General features: G+C 35.5%; 1 protein-coding gene across 2 annotated transcripts in view; it reads right to left on the bottom strand.

Moving 5' to 3' along the window:
- The window catches only part of HnRNP-K (Heterogeneous nuclear ribonucleoprotein K), a 118,371-nt gene that overhangs the window by 3,671 nt on the left and 92,520 nt on the right, over positions 1-22,180 (bottom strand). For both annotated transcript variants that reach the window (XM_088263253.1, XM_088263254.1), the window contains 2 exons: positions 1,715-1,843; positions 649-1,116 (listed from right to left, as the gene is read on the bottom strand). In XM_088263253.1, coding sequence (XP_088119379.1) covers positions 649-1,116; positions 1,715-1,843 — 597 coding nt within the window. The remainder of the gene's footprint in view (positions 1-648; positions 1,117-1,714; positions 1,844-22,180) is intronic.

Here is a 22,180-nt window from a genome sequence, read left to right on the forward strand (position 1 = left end):
ATGCATAAATTAAAATGGAGTTCTACAAATTAAACGCCAAATCAAGGAAGGAAATTAACACATTTCGGACAGGTATTTTTAACGCCTGGGGACGGGATTCGATAATTATGTACATATAGTTAAGACCTTAACAAAGAGATTGGTGTATAATATTCATATAAAAACACTGGATAATTCCTTCTTTTCTGCTATTGGATTGAGGCCGGGGCAGAAGGTAAAAATATCCTTCCTGTTCTTAACCGGTTCGCTGCCATCAGCGCGTCAATGCGCTCTCCAATTCCGTACTTGCCAGGCCGGCCAAACAAAATGAGCACTCTTGTTTGAGCTTGTTGCAAGCCAATTTCAAATCCAATTGCAATATTTTTTTATTTAGAATATATGGAAACATCTATTAGGAAGATCAAGAAATACTAAAATATTACAATTTACCGATATTATGAAAGTTACAGTCACCTTTCTAAAACCTTTACATTTTTGTTGAAAAAAAATACGGCTGCTGGGTGCGGCCATATTAATACCTTCCGGCATTAAAAGGACTATCAAAATACCTTCCGGCATTGAAAGGACCATCAAACGACCCAACAGGTAGAAATACCTTTTCTGTCCTGTTAAGTATGTTAACAAACATTGACTATAGAAAGAACTTACATCTTTTGGAATGGTGACTTGCGTCCTGTTGGGGCTGAAGTCTCCGTCCGCGCCGATGGGAACGGGGGTCACCGGGGTGCCTCCCCCGTTGTTTTGGGGCGGGGGCCCGTTGCTGTAGTTGTTCCGGTTGGAGTTGAAGCCGTCGTTCCTGGGCATCCCGCCGCCGCCGCCGCCGTAGTTCATCCCCCCGGAGAAGTTGTCCCGGGGCGGGTTGTCCCCGAAGTTGTTGCGCGGCGGCGGCGCGAAGGGGCGCGCGGGCGGGAAGGACGCCCCGCGCGGGGGCAGGATGGGCCGCGGGGCGAAGCGGTCCCCCACGCCCCCGCGCCGGTTGGGGCCCCCGCCGCCCCCGCCACCGCCCCCTCCGCCGCCCCCTTGGATGTTCTGACCCCCGTAGCCGCCATACTCCTCGGCGTAGAAGTCATCGTAGTTGTGAGGGTCGTAGTTGTGCTCGACGCCTTTGACCGGTGTCTAACAGACACAAAAATATATTGAATTATATTTTATTGCAATAATTTAAAGGCAAAATAACCCATCTACTGATAAGGTGATTCAAGTAAACTAGGATGAAATAATAATACATCTCGCAAAGTGCCGCTGTTCGTAGTTCCTACAAAATTATAGAAATAGCGAGAGATATTTCATTTTGTTTCCATTACACAACTCAACTTACTCAAATTATAGAAATTTATACTCCACATTATTTAAGAACTTAAGCAATATTGCATGTCAAATGGTGATACATTTGATTTTTTTATTATTATTTATCAATTTTAAAGAGTATTGGAATCTAGTCGATTAAATTCCTTCGCGTTTGGGAAAGAAGTGTAAATAATTCTATAACAAAAAGCAAAACAATTTTTTATAAACTCTGATTTCAAATCAATGATGTGCTTCAATTTTTATATTAACACAACTTCCATTTTTAAAAAAATAAATATTGAAATAAATATATTTTAATTAATAAATAAATATAATTTAATAATTGTTTTTTAAACTAATCCCAACTTACAACTCTTCTTTATCATTGACGGAATTGTATTGCAAGGTGGTTTGTCACAAAACTTACAGATTTGATGAGATTCACAATCTCCTTGATGGCATCCACACAGGTTTCGGGGCGCCCGATGATCTGGATGATGCGGTCTGAGCTCTGAGGGGCCGCGTTGGAGAAGATCTTGATACGGGAACCAGTTTTCTAAAACAACATTAAATAACTAATTATCAAAAACTCATTATTTATCTTAATTATGTCCTAAATGGCGTGTGAATATTTATGATGTCACCATTTTCCAAAACTAGTTACTGTCTGTCCACATGTTTAACTTAACTTATGTCGATTTTTTATACATCACAATGACTTCAGTAAGCGAAAAGGACGAAGTAGAATTTTGAGCGTTTTGGTTAAAGTATGCATTTTTACCAAATTTTTACGACTTTGATAAATATCAAATTTTACGAGTGTAAAAATATTAAAGATCTACATAAAAATGATCCATTTCAAACACTAAGTCATAAAAATAACACGACAGCAAATACATTTGATGCAGAAAAAAAAATCTGATTAAAACTGTGTAAATGACTTCAAATATGATTTGTACTTCCTCAACTTTTCACAAGATAAATAGGAGATCTGTTGTTTTAATAACTGAAATAAGTGCATATTTTCTCAGTAAAAGGATTTATTTTTTAATCAAGTTAAACTTAATTAAAAAATTCTCATCAGACTAATAAAATATTTTATTACTTGAACGCAGAATTGTTCTCTGATCCCTGCGATCTTTAACTGGATTCTTAATTGTACAAAGAAAATCACATCTGCACTTGTAAGTCCTTTGATCCAGGGGTGGAATATATAAGATAAGATTTACTTCATAATAAATTAAGGCTTAATTAACAATATTATATTTACAAAACACATTTTTAGGTCGAAACTGTTAAGCAGAATCCCAGGAAAAGTAGTATTTTTTATCACGTAAAAATATGGTAGAAATCCTCAAATGGTCAAAAACTCGAAATACTTAAATGATCGGAAAGTACACCGAAAAAAGTGCTACGAAAAAAACTAAAAAATTATACACCTTTAATTTTTAAGTTTCCAAAATAAATTTATAGATTTACTTTTCAAGGATAGAGCCAATATGTAAAATTGTACTATTTTATTGAATTGGAAAAATTACGAATTCATTTATAGGAAATTCATTCCAAACCGCGGCAATATTAATAAAAATACTTAAAGTTTCATACTGTGTATTATTACATTGAATACATTTATAAAACAGGAAAATCCAATTCTAAATTATGTCCTTACGAGGATTATGATGTCAGAAATTTGAGATTTGTTTCATATCAACAATATTATGTTGTTCGAAAAATTTTATTCACTTTTAGCAAAGAGCTTATTGTGCATTAAAAGTGCAGAAAAAAACTTTCTATTCCGCGAAAAAAAAATATCGTAGCAATGTTTTTAAAATAATAAATCGTGAATATTCGAGATTTTTGAGAAGTGTAAGTTTACACAAAAAATTCTTTAAACCTTCTCCCAAAAAGTCTTACAAAACTCCCTCCGTCCAAACCTTTGTTCGGCGGATAAAGAATATTTCAAGATCGGCAATATTCGAAGAAAAAAGTACGTTCACTCGGGACCGCTATTGTGTATCGCGACGAGATCTTCAGTTCCGAAATGTACTTAAAACGTCCGATCATGTATAACGAAAAAATATTTCAACACACCTCATGTCACATCGAAGATTAGGTTATATCACACGGTTAGATGATTATGTCGTCCGTAGAATTTTACACAATTCGCAATCGGTTTCCGCGCGTGTTGGCGAAATTGCGGCACATCAGGCGTATTGGAACAGGAACAGAACATTTTTGTATGTGCATCGTTCGAACTAGAGACGTCTTCCCGGGATGTCCGCCATGTTCTCGCTCCGGGAGACGGCGGTGCACTGACGGGACCAGCCGGCGTACCGGCCTCGCCCGGCTCGGCGGCCGAGAAGGGAGAGGCCCTCCGCACCCTTACCGAAGGGCGAGATTGGCGCGGAGGCTCGGGCACAGGTGGTGGGCGCATATGCGCGCGCAAGCCCTCGCGCCCCGCGCGAAGGTAGCGCGGGCGCGTGTGTGTGCGTACCGTGCGTCGTGCCTGTGTGCGTGTGGGACCACTTTGTGCAATGGATCATGCTGCTCATTTCCCTGATAATACGCCGGGAACATGTATGCTGTATGTACTACCAGCGCGAAAGCGGGGGGTGGGGGTAGAGGGGCGGAAGATGAGACAACCGGATGAGTAACATTCTATTATGCTCGTTCCGCGAAAGCTTCAAATCACTCCAGTTCGTAATTAGTCTAAAGATGTTATCGAATAATACGATTCTTTATTATAATAAATATCTGATTTTAAGACAGGCGCTGTAGTCGAATAGGCCTTCGACTGCAAAACTGGTGTTGCGGGTTCGATTCCCGCCAATGCAAAATGAATTCAAGAATTATTCATTTTCAATTGGTCTGGGTGTTTGTAATGTATTTTTCACATATACTTTCCCTTTCCAACTATCCTACCTACAGACAAGCCTCTAGAAGGAGGATGTGCAAGATTTACAAGTTATTCCTAACTAACTAACTAACCACCACGCCGCTTCCCCGTAAGGGTAGGCAGAGAGAATAGAACGCCACACCACTCTGTCTTTGCAAACAAATTATTCCTTTAAAAAAAATAGTGGTTTTGGATACTATCTTTTGTGCGAGCAAAGAAAAATTCCACAGAAACGTTACGAAACAAACTAGGTACATAATTAGACGCCAAAACAATATTGTATTCATTTGAAATTTACTAAAAAGCTCTAACATCGATATATCTGTGGTTAAACCGAAGAGAGGTACAAGTCTGGGACATATACCACAAACTTGTACCCTTCTTCTGTGTCACCACAGATATGTCGAATGATGCTAGTATTTTTAATCCCAAAACATTTCAATCAACGAGAAAAAGTGTATGCTGATTCATTATTAGATAATTTAATTAAAATAATAAATTGTAGGTTCATTTTTATCAAAATACTAGATGTTTTACCGTCTCCCGTTAAACGTTTTATGAAAACAGCGCAGAAATCATGACAAGATTGTGACAAAAGAAAAAAAAAATTCTCAATAAGTCGGCTGTCCCAACTCAAAACACAGTAAGGGACATTTTTTTTGTAGTAGGTTTTTTTTTGCATATTTGAACTAAGTAGATTCTACTTAGTCCAAATATGCAAAAAAAACCTACTACAAAAAATGTCCCTTACTGTGTTTTAAGTTTGGACAGCCGAAGTATGTAGGTGTTTTTTCGTCTACCGTAAAACGTTGTCTACCATAAAAAGAGCTCAGAGATCATGACAAGATGTGACAAAACGAAGTATTTCTCTATACTGCTGCAGCGAGTGCGGCATAATAAGATGCGCTTCCGAGTTCTCGTGAATACATTGTACGCGAGTACAGGAGGCGGATATTTGATTCTATAAAAAGCTTTCCCCGGATCGCGAAGCTCCGGGCGTCGCGCGACAAGCGGAAGTGCTCGAGCAGCAGGCGGCAGGCAGCAGGCAGCAGGTAGGTACTCGCCACTCGAGCACTACACCAGCACAGGTGCTGCGGTGGCGTGTCAGATAATATTCCACCTGCCATCCAGGCGTAATTATTTTTACGAGCGTATTGCGCACTTAAATAATTCGAGATGAAATTTTTCCGCGACAAGTTCGAAACGTGTCGTCGAAGTATGGTACTTTGCACGGGGGACGATATATTATATTATCAGGTTCGTCAGATATCGCGAATGTGTGGGGATTTTTTTTTAAGATGGGAGTTGCATTTATTACTTACTTTGCTTATTATTATGTCCGCCTCCGTAGTTTAATGGTCAACACGCTCAGTTACCGTACTGGAGGTCCCGGGTTCGATTCCCAGGGTGGGGGGTCCCTTAAGCGGAGGGGTGATCACCTTTCATTCATATATTAACGATTAAGTTAACTTTGCGTTTATATGATGCAGTGCCCTATACATTATCAAGTGCGAATCACGGTTTGAAGGAGAAGAATTATGTACAAGGTTTAAAGATCGTTGAGTGTATTTTTGTTTCTACATAAAAAAGATGCTTTATTTTAATCTGTGTTGGGAACAGGAGAGAATCTAGTGTGGGCCATCAGGGATAATCAGGAACTTCTCAGCATTTGCTGATTGCTGGGAGGAAACCACGCAAAAGTCCTCAGGAGAAGCTGATTGTTGACTATCGTCAGCATACCTTCCGTTCCAGTAGAAGAGGGTTCGGCATTTTGTGTCTTAGCTTGGTTTATGGTACCAACGTCCTTCACTATTTTTATCATGTATGATACTAAGTGTGGAGACTGGTGGTAGAAAATTCGAACCAATTTACGTTTAGAAAAAGTACAACACGAGAACTGAAATATGTATCCATTCGCACGCGGAGTTGCCAGACGTTTCGATTTGAACGGAATCGTTCCGATTTTATTAGACAAACCCCGAGTTCCACATTGTCTGAAAATACCGATTTAACAAACTGTATAGTACATTTGCGGGGCAACGAACTCCCTTTCGCTGCCAAAAAAATTAACATTCGTGGAAATTATTATACAATTACACAATTATCAATTATCCGAGAATAACCGATGTGTCCGATAATTAATACCTTAAATAAAAGACTATTTTTTCGGAAGTGTGTCTTTGATTAAGTAAATCTGGCAGCCCGCTAACATGCTATAGGAATGAAATACTGTAAAATTCACAAATGAATAATGTAAACGAAAAAGAAGCCAAAAAGCGTAATGATTGCATTATTGTATCTTCTTTGAACGCTTTCGTCTCCGTCATTGAATCGGAATAAGATATTAATATTTTGGAAATACCATAACGAAGGTGGTGACAATCCCAAATACTGACAAAAAGATTATACGTATCAAAGTCGAAAGAAAAATACCATATTTTCCGAATAACCAGTATTAGCATCCATTATCCTTGAATTCCTAATACATATACGTATGTAAATAGTATATGTAGTTACAACACGTATTGTGTACATGATTTCGTTGTTCTGGAGGAAATGAACGTCTTTGAGGGAATGAATAAAAGCAATTAAGTACGCTCTGGATTTACTAGGATGGACGGTGAAGGAAAAAACCGAAATAGTCCTTTTACCAAAACAAAACAACTGTCAACTGCGTTGTATTACTTATTAGTTGTTTTAGTTTAAGCAATCCCGATAAATGAAGAGTCTACTACAATTATACATTTATAATGTCCTTAAAATCAATTTACCTACACTCGATTATTTTGATCGAATCGAAATAAATGGCAAAAACTTAATAATAATTATGATACTAATAAAAAATCACTTGTGTCCCACGGAAGTATTTTTAGCTGGCTAACCATCCCGCCGCTTCCCCACAGGGGTAGGCAGGAGAATAGAACGCCACACCACTCTGCCTTTGCAAACAATCTTCGCCCCTTCCTTATGTATGCATCTCCCCGTACATAAGCGCCGATTATTCCAAATCCTGATCTGACCAAGCCCAAATATTCGAAATACTTAAACATTTTTATGACCAAGTTTAGAATTGCAGAAATATATTTTCTTGTGCTGGAAAACAATAAAAAGGTAAAAAACGTAAAAAAATCAACCATATTGGACTATATTCGGAATCCTCTTGAAAAAACAGTATTTTTAATGTTGGTAATAAATGACGTACAAACCGATGCCAGGAGGTTAAGTATGTTTCGCGGCTACGTTTAACATCCGAGTTTATTATTAATTGCATACGATTATATTGTAAAAGGATGATATTTTATATACTAAAATATTATCCATATAGGTTATCTGCATGTTTATGACCATGTTAAAAAAAAATAACATAAGGCAAGTCTAATCAGTAAACAACTGAATGGGTGTCAACAACTGCATGGGTGTCAAAAATATCTATTTACCCTCACAACATTTCGAGTGTGTCCAAATAATTATTCACAAATCTGAATTCTCTCGATTTTTGAATTCTCTGAAGAAAACTCAGATTTGTGAACATGTATTTGGGCACACTCAAAATGCTGTGAATAACTGGTCAAATTATAAGCTGAATAAAGTTGGAAATTTTGTTTTCGTACTATGTACTCGTACTTGTAAAATAATCCGAGGTTCGGATCATGCATACATCCAAATAAAAGGCTCTCCTGCTAAATAAAAACTTTCCCAATCCAACTATAGACGGCTCCAGTGAATTCACATGTACATTGTCACGTGTGAATTTCCAAAGATTTGAGTAGTGGACAACCAATTATGGGTAGAATGGTGAATGTTGCACGTGTGTAGTCATCAGACTTAACGAGCCTATGACAGGTCATAAGCCCTGTAAATGCCCAGACTTCCATATTCTTCTTCATCTATGTTGAGATGTCAAAAAAAGAATGAATCAGGCGGCGATGTCAGGTGCCAGGTACCAGGAGGCCAGCAGCGCAGAGGAGGCGGCGGGACATCAATAATTCAGGCCGTCAGAGCGGACTCCCGACACTTGCCGCAGCAGCAACATTGTGGCGAAATGCGGGGATTTCTCGATTCATAGACACATCAAAACGAGATAATTCCATACCGAAGAGCTCCCCTCCGACGATACGTGGAGCGAGATTTTTATACGCGCGAATAAAAGCACACTCGCGTTATTTTTTTACTGTGCGATTTTATTGAGGTTACAAAAAAATTTACTCCGCGAAATGTTCAATGCATTATTTATTTTTGGGTATTGTGGTAAGACTGTAGTAAATTGTACCGACTGGGGGCGGAAATGAGCGCAAATCGGCCCATACAAGCGACGATTTTGCGACGGTGCGTAGGGCACCGCGTCTATTACATATATTTTTTAAATCTATCATTATCATTTTCATGTCATCCACATCTGTATAAGCGCAGTAGAGGTAGTATTATATTTTACGTAAATGGCGCCACATAAATTATCCAAAATTATTATTATTATTAAGTTTTGCATTCCTGAAGAAATTATTTGTAATATAATAACGTATTATTTTTCAATACTGATCAAATCACGTAGGTAATTTGCGAAAGATACCTTCAACAAAAGAATCGTTTTTTTTTTAAATAAGTATATATTTTAATTTATTATTAGATTAAAACCAATATTTTTAGCTTTTCCACTTTTTTTTTATTTGACCAGCGACCGGGTTTCGTCGTTACCGACATCATCAGACTGGTGACCAGTCTGATGATGTCAGTAACGACGAAACCCGGTCGCTGGTCAAATAAAAAAAAAGTGGAAAAGCTTAAAATATTGGTTTTAATCTAATAATAAATAAAAAATGCAATTCCATCACGAAGTGTCAGTGGATAATATAAATCTATTAAGTATATATTTTTTTAATATGCGATTTGCATTTAATATTTACCTTGCTTATAATGTACAAGGCTCATAGATCATTTAAGTGGAATTTTGTTCCTATTAACTAAAAGTTAGTTTTTTTTAACGAATTGATTTTTTTTTTTTTCCTTTTCCCCTTTTCCTCCCTCCCGCACCTCTTCCAGGTGTTTATATTTAATGGCGTATTTGAAATTTTGTAAATGAAATGATACAAATAGGTACCTGTTTTTTGTTACTCATTATTGTAAATGTATTTATACAACTGTTCTGTAAAATTTCCGTATAAAATTTAAATGAGACATTCGTTCTGGAAGCGCTTTACAGCGGTTGTACAAATTAGACGTTTCGAGTCTCGATAAAAGGGCCCGAGGAAAACACAATACGGCGTGTGTCTGTGTGTTCCGATTGAACAGGGCACGGGCGTGTCTGTGCAGAATCCGCGATATTGCCGGGAGGGCGGCGGTAGGGCGGTAGGGCGGCGGCAGGGCGCAGAGAGGGCGGGAGGAGACTATCGACCGGCGGAACACGTGAGCGGCGGATCCACGTGGCACGCGGCCCCATCCCGCGCACGGAAGGCCCTTGTCACATTTGCGTTTCGGGTAACTAACTACTCCGCTACAGCGATTATATTCTGACAGCTTTATGAAGCTGTATTCAATATAACCTGGTATTTTTATCGATACCATGTTACGAAAAAAAGTGATGTAAGTGTATCAAAATTTGACGATGAGATATTTTTTCTCTTTATTTACTGCCGTAGCCAATTTGTACATACTAAATATAATACATGTAACAATTGTTGTATAAAATAATAGAATCTTTTAAGGTATATTAAACAAGGAATTATATTATTTTACATTTCAACTTATATTAACTCGAGAAACATCTACAGTCTTTTGTATGAAAAAAGATAGAAGTCTGAACATCCCAGGGTTTAAAATTATTATGGGATTATTCATTATGCGAACGTTTTATTATTTTAAGATTATTTGTAATGTTTTTGAATTCGTATAAGCTTATCTTCTATCGACTTTTTTTTATCTAATTCATATTATTATACAAAAATACGATTTTAGTAAAATGATAATAACAATTTTCGACAATTTATATATATATGTTCTATATGTAATACTTCCTTGCCCATTTCATAATTTTTTTTTATTTGAAATTTGCATATAAAAAAAATAGCAATCTATGGTCATATTCAGACCCATTAGTCTGAACGTTTTCTGAAAGTCTGATTAGTTTTTGATAAGCAAATATTTTAGCGGTTTTAATTGGAGTTTCATCCGTTCCTTACGGTTATTTTTTTTTAAAAGGAAAAAAGTCCCGCGGCATTTTTATCGATGTGCACCACCTGATGAAATATAATTTGTATCGAAAGATGGATCTTCACTTTTCAAATAATAATATCCGATTGACTGATGCTCGGAGGTTATATCCTTGCAATCCTGCACCATTAGGTTTTAAAATGCCTGAATACGAGATGTTTATTTACTACGGTATCTGAGAGCTTTCGCCAAATTCCCTAGTCAGGTAGAGAAACTTTGACTTCACTTGACTATACTTAGGTATATGATGATAAAAAATTCAATAACATACATATACCTAGAATTCAGATTTTCATTTCAAAGACTAAGTACGTCTGATGAGGGGATCACGTAATGGCAGAGCCAAACTCATTACATTTATATTTATTTGACTTTAAGCAAAGAAATGTTTTTTTCAACCTTTTTTGTCCTCCGGTATGACGCAAATCAAAGAAAACTTTGTGAACTTCGAGCATTGTGAGCGAGAAACGAAGCCGTGTTAATGCGAACTCGACCTTTGATATCAACGTTATTTCTTAAAAATTATTCATTTCAATAAAATGAAATAACACGCCTTTGCAAAATTTTATTGAGAGGTTTCCCATTAAAGCTGGAAAAACAAATTCTTGCGGTTATTTTTCTCCTTTCATTTTCGGGTTATTTTTCCCCTCTCAATTCTAGGCAATATGTATAATGATCAGAAACCTGTATAATGATCAGAAAAAATGTACCTATGTACAATTTAGCTGTTAGAGAGGGGTAAATGTTTACCTGAAATGTCTCAAGGAACATAAATGTAAAGTTAATAAAAACATCGGTCAATTAGATTGAAAAAAAAATCCTATACTAAAATTATTCATATAAAATAAAAGGCGAAAAAATTATTTAAACAATTTGCGTAGACTCGTCATTAAAAAAAAACTGTCCAAAATATTAGTTATTTTACTATGTTATTATATACGATGTTTTGAGGTAAGGGAGCAATAAGCGCCCTTGAGGTACCATTTTACGAAAATGCCTCTACATAAATTATCCATTTATTTAATTATTATTTGATAAGGCATTTTTCATTTTTTTGGTAAGGCATTTTTCTTCGTTAGGCATCTAATTTAGCTTAATAGGCCAACGGGTTAGGCAAATACTCGGTGTTTGATGAGGACGGGTATGGCCGATGGTTTTACAATTCGTTCGCAACAATATCGGTCCCAGCGGATAAACCGATTAGCGAGAGGCCGCAAACTTTGCGATACGGAACTCTCCGGTCGGCTCCGGGCAAACTTCTCCGCACATTACAACAATATACCCAATTTGCGGGATGACCACGCTCCCTACACGCGCAGGCGGGCATGTCCACGCTACACACATCGCTCACTCCTTTCAAGAACGTCATAAATCAAAAATCGTTAAATTTCAGTTGTGCATGTTTTCGGAATGCCCAGAAAATGTACTATATCCCAGTAAAAGAGGCATATTTGTAACTTAATATTTATCTGCTACAGGGCAGAAAGTGTTGATTTTGCATTTTGAGGAAAAGGTATTGTTTATTATTTTTTTTAATAAACTAAATATTTTTCAAATGGAGAAAAAACCTTCAGGTTTTACCTCAAAAGATCTGTTGCAAAGTAAAATGTTTAATAAGGGGCTTGATATTTATGTATAATACATTGCATTATATTTTTAAACTTTAAAAACGTTTTCCTGAAAAATCAAGTATTTTGATTTATGACGTTCTTGAAAGGAGTGATCGACATGTACACGTCATTATGTACAGTTAGTAAAATACTATTCGGGACACGCCACAGTGGGAGTTGGGAGAAAAGATAATGTATCGTGGGTAGTAATGAAGTAGTCACTTCATGTCAGCGATCTATCAAATGTTAATAAAACAAAATTTAATGGAAGACACGAGTGGATAAAGGTTTTATGTTTCAAATCCAATTTATAAAAAAATAGTTTTAAGATTTATGAACAAGTGTCATATGACTACCACATAAAGCAATAAAATCGAGTTTCATGAAATCATTTATTTATAGATTTGGCGTTTAATTTGCAGAACTCCATTAGAATGTAGTTAGAAAATGCCATAACAAGGAGAAACAATTGTCACAAATTCAGTTTTTATGATTTTAATAATAAAATACATTTTAGTAGACTCTAAAAATCAGTGTTTGATTTTAATATTTAATACATACTTATATACAAAAATCCATAAATATTATTAAGGTACTTCGAAAATGGCATACGGTTCGGCTTCATGTAGAATTATGTACAACATTTTGAGTGTGTCCAAATACTTGTTTACAAAATCTGGATTATCTCCAATTACAGGAGTTATTTTCATATTATTTTTTGACATCTCATCAAAGATGAAGAAGAATATGGAAGTCTGGGCATTTACGGGGCTGACGACCGTCGTAAGAGTTTCTGCTTGATAAAAAGCTTCTTTACATCTCACCAATAGATGTCTCTAGTGAAGTTCTAGAGATTCAGGAACAAGGTATAGATGTCTCTAGTGAAGTTCTAGAGATTCAGGAACAAGGTTTCTAAATTGGTTCATATATATAGAACTTCCAAGAATTTGAGTAGTGTGGTTGTCAATAATGGGTAGAATTGGTGAATGTTACACGTGTGTAAAGTGATCACTTAAACCAGCCTATGACGGTCGTCAGCCCCGTAAATGCCCAGACTTCCATATTCTTCTTCATCTTTGATGAGATGTCAAAAAATAATTATTTACTTATAAAAAAAAGTTTATATTTTTGCGGAAAGGGAGTTTTAAGTAGCCTATTGTGTGCGCGCTCTCGAATACTGAAGGCGCTGAACACAGAACACGGGTACCAGAGGCGCTTATTAACTTAGGACCGCGCCTTCGACGGAAGTTTTTGCTCCGTCGACTCGTCCGTATTCTAGATCCATACTATAGTACAGGAATGGCGAACCTATGGAACGCGAATGAAGAAAAAAAAACATGTGATTATAAAAAAATAAATTTAAAAAATGTTGACTCACAGACGAAAGCACTAACGATTTATTTATATTATATTTAAAGCTACCAGCTATGAACCCGATGTAAAAAATGGTACCTAGCTCCAAACAACAAAAAATCTCAATAATAATGAAGTTTTAAGGGTTCTACATTTTTTTTAAAATTAAGTCTTTTATTTACTTATTTGTTTTATTTTGCCATTGATAAGTACATTATTTATTTTTGTATAATTTTTTTTATAAATTAAAAATCTGAAGTTACACAAACGTTTGATGCATTTTAATTTCCATGGCATGTGGCACGCGACATATTTCATTTTAAAAAATTGGCACACAGGCTCAAAAAGGTTCGTCATCCCTGTTGTAGTAGCTACCCGCGGACAGCGACCCTCCCCCGCCCGCGTGTTTCGGATATCCTGTCTCCGTCTGATTGCTCGCTAGCTTCTGGAAAGTGAGCCCGAAAGCCGCGATCCGACTGCTGACACTTTTTGCATCTCGCGAGATGTCACTTTTATGAGGAAAATGATGCAGTATAGATATATCGCTCACTCCTTTCAACAACGTCATATACCAAAAAACTTGATTTTTCAGGAGATCGTTTTTAAAGTTTAAAAATAAAATAAAATGTATTAAAAATAAATATCAAGCCACTTATCGAACTTTTTACTGTGCAACAGTTCTATTAAGGTAAAACCTGAATGCTTTTTCTCCATTTGAAAAATATTTAGTGTATTAAAAAAATAATTAAACAATGCCTTTTCTTCAAAATGCAAAAACAACACTTTCTGCCCTGTAGCGGGTAAATATCAAGTTAAATATATGCCTCTTTTGCTGGGATATAGTACATTTTCTGGGCATTCCGAAAACGAGCACAAATGAAAATATTATTCAAGAATTCGGTTAATTCATCAGCTCGCAATTCTTGCTCAAAAATAAAACTTTATTACATAATTATTTACTATCGAAAAATAATATTTGTTTAAAATAAATATTTTTCAAACTTCCAGCCGCATTCCATGATATAGATAATTATTCGAAGATCTTCATCTTCATCTTCAAACCCTCATCCGCACCACAATGGTGCACAGGGCACAAATATAAAATGGAGTTCTACAAATTAAATGTCAAATCTATAATAGTAAAAAATATATATATATACTTATACTGTATATATATTTCTCGATGTTTGAATTTAAATTTACGAATATTTAAAATTGGTGTAGTTTATTTATAAAACCACCCACACAAAGTAGGAATTTCTTTATGCTATTTTTACGACAAAAATATTTCTCACAATTGATTCTTGGGGATAGAAACCTTTTTTTCTTAATCTGGAAAACATCTGGACTATTTCTCATAAATATACGTTATATTTAAATGCGGCATAAGTAAGGGTAAATGATTAAAAAATATGATATGAAGATGTCTAAAATGACAAAATGTTACGTTTAAAATGCACGATGGGAATTTAATTCCTGTTTGCTGAAGACAAATCGGTGGAAACACTTTTTTCTTAATCTGGAAAATATTTGGAGTATTTTAAATCCGGCATAAGTGATGTTAAAGAATTAAAAAATAAGATATGGAGATGTCTAAAATGGCAAAACGTTTCTGCTTAAAATGTACGGTAGGAATTTAATTCTCGTTTGCTGAAGACATATCGAACCGGACACACATTTTCACGAAGCTGTAAAAATGGTTAAATTCGCGCAAACCACAACAAAAATTATATGACGCAAGCATTTAGTTATGGAATTTGAAACAGCAACGATTGAAGATCGAGCGCGTTGAAATTAAAAAAAAAAATCACCCAGAAACCATGGCTTTACGTCATCAAAGTACGTAAACATGTTTATGTCGAAGGCTTTTACGAGATATACGAAGACAAATAATATACCCACAGAAAGGGTCTTTAGAGTTGATATTTTCAACATGAGAAAATTATCAAATGAATATACGTCATAAACGCAAAGACGTAAGTAACTCATTTCAAGTGGGCGCAATACATTTTCACCTGCGTGGCATAGCGGGTAAAAACAAACTACTTTTGTTTCATCCAATTAATTGAAAGGGTCAATCTTTATTGCGTGTCGGGGAAAATTATTAGAGGGAAAAGGGGGGTAAAATGTCAACAAGCTTCTCAATATTAAACGGGCTTTCAAATTATTTTTCACGTTTTTAATGTAAATAAAAAACGTGATTCCGACGAAAGTCACGATCGAAAAACGTAACGACGCAGTCAAACTTACATTTTGAGGATAATATTAATTGCTTCAAGATTTTACTCGGGCAGTATGCACCGGCGCGCGTATACGCATGCATGTATATGCGTAGGTGTATATTTCATGTGGGTAATAATAAAAAATCGAAGACACATTTTGAAATTTTCTGACAGAAAAAATCAATTTAAAAAAAATACAGATGTTGACTAAGAACTAAAGACATGTCAGATTTAATCGTTAATTATTTAATTCGAGTAACTTAGTGTAAAATCAACTGAGTGTAAAATCACTAATATTTATTTTTACCCCCCCCCTGGGAATCGAACCCGGGACTTCCAGCACAGTAGCTACACACATTAACCATTACACCACGGAGATGCAGGCGAATTTTTTTATTTACTTTAAAAAACATAAATTTGCTGTGGTGTCTCGTGGATACAAGTGAATAAATACACATTAAGAGAGCAAAATTAATTTATATATATTCCATAAATTTCAAAATAATATATTCAAATAATACATCTCTGATATGTATTATTTGAAAAGATTTTTTTTAATTGCAAATAAGATGCAGTGAATTTTAAAATATAACACTTACATACAGTAACACCAAGAACCTCTTCTTGGTCATACTGTATTTCGTTGAAAAAACGAAGAAAACAATAATATTTAAAATACGGACAGTTTGCAAAAAGGCGGGGAGAAATTGAATTAATCGCTGAGCCTGATTATGGATAGATCGACTATCCGAGCAATTTACTCGAAAGCTGTCGCTCGCCGGTATAGGTACCCGAGGCCGGCCGGTAGTGACAGAGGCGCACATACGCAACACGACAGCAGATGTTGAATGAAAAGCTTCTCCACACAAAGGAGACCGTCCTGTCCTGTGTGCACTGTGCGCCGTAAAGGTGCCAACCGAGAAGGGAGAAGCGCCCGTGAAGGTTTCACCATTCGGATTGTAGACAACGCTATATAAATAAAATCACATTTTTTCACTATACAATAATTGCGGAAGCACATGTGCCATATAGAGCAAACAATTGGCCAAATACTAGTTCGTAAATCTGGGTTTTCTCCGTTGAAAAGATTGACAGTTGGGAGAAAAAATAGACATCTCAATTTTGATATCAATGAGTTCCAAATATTTGGTAGTGTGGTTGTATAGTTTTACTTAGTAAATACCACTACTTCTAATAGTGGTATTTACAAAGTGGTAATTATTTCTAACATTAATTAAAAATGGATAGATTTTACCACAAAGTGACCGCCGAATAAATTAATGAAATCAAACGGTTGTCTAGTATTAAGTAAGGAAATTTTACGACACTATGAAACGATTAGCCGTATTCGTGATACGTATGCAATGGCAGGTTAGAAGCACTGTAAATACCCAGACTTCCATGATACTCATTTATTAATTTATTTCTTTTTATGTACCAATTATAAAAATTGTTACACCAAAAAAGCATATAATGTATATTATCATCTTCAAACCATCATCCGCACTCGATGGTGCATAGGGCACTGCATCATATAAACGCAGTATTATATTCATCGTTAACACATGAAGGGAAGGTGATCAGCTCTCCGCTTCAGGTACCAGTTCAGGGTAATATTGAATAAATATTATAGTAAAAAAATCACTTGTATTTATTTAACCCTTCCCCTGTGAATCGAACCCGGTATTATCTCGTATTATTAAGTATATATTCCTTTAGACAGACGCGGTGGCGTAGTTGGGTAGACGCTCGACTGCGAAGCTGACGTCGCGGGTTCCATTCCCGCTAATTGCAAAATAAATTCAAGAAATATTTATTTTCAATTGGTCTGGGTGTTTGTGATGTATTTTTCACATTTACCTTCCCTATCCTTACTATCCTACCTGCAGATAATAATCTAGTAGAGGCTTTGCGGGTCTCTTAAAATAGATAAGTATAAAAAGATACTTCGTCTCTGTCGAGAATCCAAACATATCTGGACAACTACATAGTTTCGTCAACTGCGCTGATCGGCAAGAATATCGAATCATCCCAAAAGCAGAGGCTGCGGCGGCGATGGTCGGGTTGTTTAGTGGCAAAGTTTAACGCGTTCGGGACCGGGATGTCGGGAGAGGCCCCCTGCGCCCCCCCGCGCCCCTCCCCCGCGGGCAGCTGGCGTCCCACCTGCCGGGCACCTGGCCCGTGCCGCCAGGACGGCCCAACAAAGCGGTCGCGGTCTCAATGAAGCGATCAATATTTTAAAATTTATTTTACAAAATTCCTTTATTACATGATAAGATTTTTTTCATACAATTTGTAAGTTTCATACAACTTGTCTTTGACTTGAAGTTTGATTTTTCCCTTTTCCCCCTTCTTCCAGGTATTTTCACAAATAAGGAAATTACCAGTGGCGTGGCGTGGCGTGCCTAGGGTTTACCAGCGAGGCAAGCCCATTTTTTTCACTTTCGTGAATAAATGATGTACCTATAATTTCTTTACTTCATACCAATCCCAGTACGGCTGTCCAAACTCAAAACACAGTAAGGGACATTTTTTTGTGGTATGTTTTTTTTGCACTTTTGGACTAAGTAGATTCTACTTAGTCCAAAAATGCAAAAAAAAAAACGTAAGCAACCAGAAAGCAATATAAAGATAAACAATGTATTTTAATCAGTGTAAAAATATGCATAAATGTAATTGTAAGGAATAGCCATAACCTTTAAATAAAGAAAATACAAGTACTTATATTGTGTAACTCAATCATGTGAATCACTTGATTGATTTAACTATTCTGTAAAATTCGTAAATTAAATAGATAAAAAAGTCCCTATAAACTGCTAATGAAGGATTTTGCAAAATGATTTGTAAGTAATCGTTCAATCAAATGTATTAATAACGAAAACAACAAAAATGTTAGATAAATGATCAAGAGTTAATTTTATGAAAATTGTAAAATGTTTATATTCTTACTTTTTTTCTCTTTTTTGTGTGTATATTAGGTTAAAAGCGTTAAAAAAATGTATGCATATATATATATATATATATATATATATATATATATATATATATATATATATATATATATATATATATATATATATATATATATATATATATATATATATATATACATATATATATCTATATATATATATATATTTATATATATATATATATATATATATATATATATATATATATATATATATATATATATATATATATATATATATATATATATATATATATATATATATATATATATATATATATATATATTATTAAATTTATAGAATTTCGTTTAAGATCTTTTCAATCGTAGGAAAATAGCGTGTTTTTGTGCAACGCACTCAAACTTTATTGTTTGTATTTCGTTTAGTTGGTTAATTTTTATTGGTAATAAAAACGTATGGGAGAAATGTGTGATTCTTTCATCGCATTCGTAAGAATCCAATTAATAATGGAACATGGTTCTTGATTGGTATAGCGTGCGCGGAGTAGCGACCGAAACTCGAAGGTAACACGGCACGGTTACAAAGTAAAGGATAACAAATATTTAATCATATATATATTTTATCGCGTAAAGACATACATTAAAAAAAATAAACACTTGTATGACACCACTTAATGAGTTTTATTTCATTACACACGACTAGTTTCTAAAACTACAGATGTTTTCATCTACAGGTGAAAATTAAAAGCAATGTTTTGTGTAACGAAATTAAACTCTTTAAATGGAATCATACAAGTGTTTAAATTTTTTTAACAATAAAATGTCACTCCACAAAGTTAATGCCGAATTAATAAATAATATAAGGACTTAATATAAACTTATTTAATATACTTGGCAACGGGTAGCATTAATCAGATAATAAATAGCATGTCAGTAAAAAAGATAAATTTCTTTGTATCTATGCCGAAATTAAGGTAATACTATAAATATACCCCAGACACTAAGTGGATGGCTTTTCACATATCCGTATTTTAGCGATTTTCTTCTCAATATCCACCAATCAGGAAGCGGAGCCGCCCCGGGATCACGTGGAGGAAATTTATTATTAAACTTGAGTAAGCTACTCGGTGCTGTTCCCTGTCAAATTATCGGGCCCATCAATTGCGCGGGATGCGCGATTGGAGAGCCCTGACACATTTCACCCAGGACACTAGAGAATATCAAACTTTTGAAGAGCTTTCGTTTTTAACAAAAGAAGTTTTGTTAAACATAAAAACAAATAATATCTTTTTTAAAGCTTATTACGGTCGCGATTTTCATTTGAAATCATGATAAATTTTATGGAAAAATACAAAGCTAGGTGTCGAAATAATTTAGTAAAGAAAGTTAAAGAAAGTCGTGGTTAACGATGAAAACGGTACACATTTATAAATGTTTACAACATTTTGAGTGTGTCCAAATACTTGTTCACAAAATCTGGATTATCTCCAATTACAGGAGTTATTTTCATATTATTTTTTGACATCTCATCAAAGATGAAGAAGAATATGGAAGTCTGGGCATTTACGGGGCTGACGACAGCTGTCGTCAGCCCCGTAAATGCCCAGACTTCCATATTCTTCTTCATCTTTATAAATGTTAATGATAAAAAGCCGAATGAGAGAGTAGGGCTACGACGATAAAAAAAAAAAGCTATAACAAATGACCAAATCAATCAAAACCTCAAATCTAGTCATATTTGTAAAAATAGGGCATGTCACGTATGACAAGATATATGAAGTCGAGGAACCTAGGCACTTTGTCAAAAGATACACGTGTGTAGCGTTCCATCCTCTATGCCTACCACTGCAGGAAAAAAGTATAATATTTTATTGTTATTATTATTAATATCGTAGAATTAAATAAATTTTTATATTTGAAATTATGAAAACAGCAAATCATTTTTAAAAATATGAAATAATAATACACATATTTCAGGGCGAAAAAATATCTGCCTAATTTGGGACTCGAATCCGAGACTTTAGGATGTCGCGTCCGTTGCTCTACCGATTGAGCTAAGCAGTTTATTATCTAAGTCAAATCAGCGGACATAGAATCCGAAGGTCCCGAGTTTGAGTCTCGAAGATCGGCTAATTATTTAGTTCTGTAGTATACCATTTCTTCTGTATAATACGAGTATACTGTTTTACGTGAAATTTAAAGTAAAAGTATTTTTAACTGTCCGTAAGTATGTAAAGTATTTTAAATGTCCGCCTCCGTAGTGTAATGGTCAGCACACGCTCGGCTACCGTTCTGGAGGTCCCGGGTTGGATTCCCAGGGGGGGATCGAATAAATATAGGTGATTTTTTTACTGTAATATTTATTCAATATTACCCTGGACTGGTACCTGAAGCAGAGGGCTGATCACCTTTCCTTCACGTGGTAACGATCAAGATAACACAGCGTTTATATGATGCAGTGTCCTATGCACCATTGGGGTGCGGATAAGAATTGAATTGATTGATTTTTAACTAATAATGACGAATGCATAAAATAAATATGTTAATACTTTTGATATTTTTCGAGTAGACGGAGATAATGAACACAGCTAACTCTGTAAATAATATTTAGATACTTAATATAGAAATTAAAATATGTCACGTGAAGTTGAAAATGATTAAAATTGTAAGTAATTACACCGTTTTGGTGGCTTACATTTCCGATAGAACTATCTAGAAACGCGAGGGCGCTCTTCGGCACTAAAACGGTTGAACATTGTTTAAAACAAGTGTATAAGTTTCATGCTCCAGTCCAAGAAAACCGAGAAGAAGGTGTAATAATACGGCGACTCCAATCTCTCCCCTTCAGACTCAGCCGATTGACGTTTTCTAAAATATTTTTTATCTATCATTATCATATTCATAACTTAATCTAAAAAACTAAATAACTAACCATCACGCCGCTTCCCCGCAGGGGTAGGCAGAGAGAATAGAACGCCACACCACTCTGTCATTGCAAACATTCTTCGCCTCTTCCACGTTCATGCATCTCCTCATACATACCCGCCGATTTCATCTCCTCATACATACACTTTCAAGTATTTGGCATACCTGATCGTGCCATGCTTTTCTCGGTCTTCCTCTGCTCTTTTTTCCACTTACATTCGCGTCATAAATTTGTTTTACCGTTCTTTCCTCACTCATTCGTTCTACATGTCCAAACCATCTCAACACACCTTTCTTAATTTTATCGATAATGCTTATCTTAGCTTTGCATTCCTTCCTTTTTTCACTATTCGCACATCTATCATACATCGTTTTGTCGCACATTCTTCTGAGAGATCGCATTTCGACTGCATTCAGTTTACTTTCATCCTTCTTTTGCCAACTACATGTTTCACTTTCATCCTTCTTTTGCCAACTACATGTTTCACTTCCATACATTAGAGTTGGAACCAGGACTCCGTTGTGCACTGCCAGTTTAGCTTCCGCTGATAGGTTTTTATTTGCTATTACTGATTTCAGTGCACCATTCACTTTGTTCCCAGCATTCACTCTCCTTTCTATGTCTTTATCAAACATAATCCATATCTGTATAAGCATCCTAAGGTAGTATTTTATGAAAATGGTGCTATATAAATCACCCAACATTATTGTTATAAGTTACACTCGCGAAATGAACAATCGCAGAGTTAGC

Source organism: Brachycentrus maculatus, unplaced genomic scaffold (genome assembly GCF_059751285.1).
Source record: "Brachycentrus maculatus isolate JH-2025_06_01 unplaced genomic scaffold, ASM5975128v1 h1tg000197l, whole genome shotgun sequence".
Classification (NCBI taxonomy): Eukaryota; Metazoa; Arthropoda; class Insecta; order Trichoptera; family Brachycentridae; genus Brachycentrus; species Brachycentrus maculatus.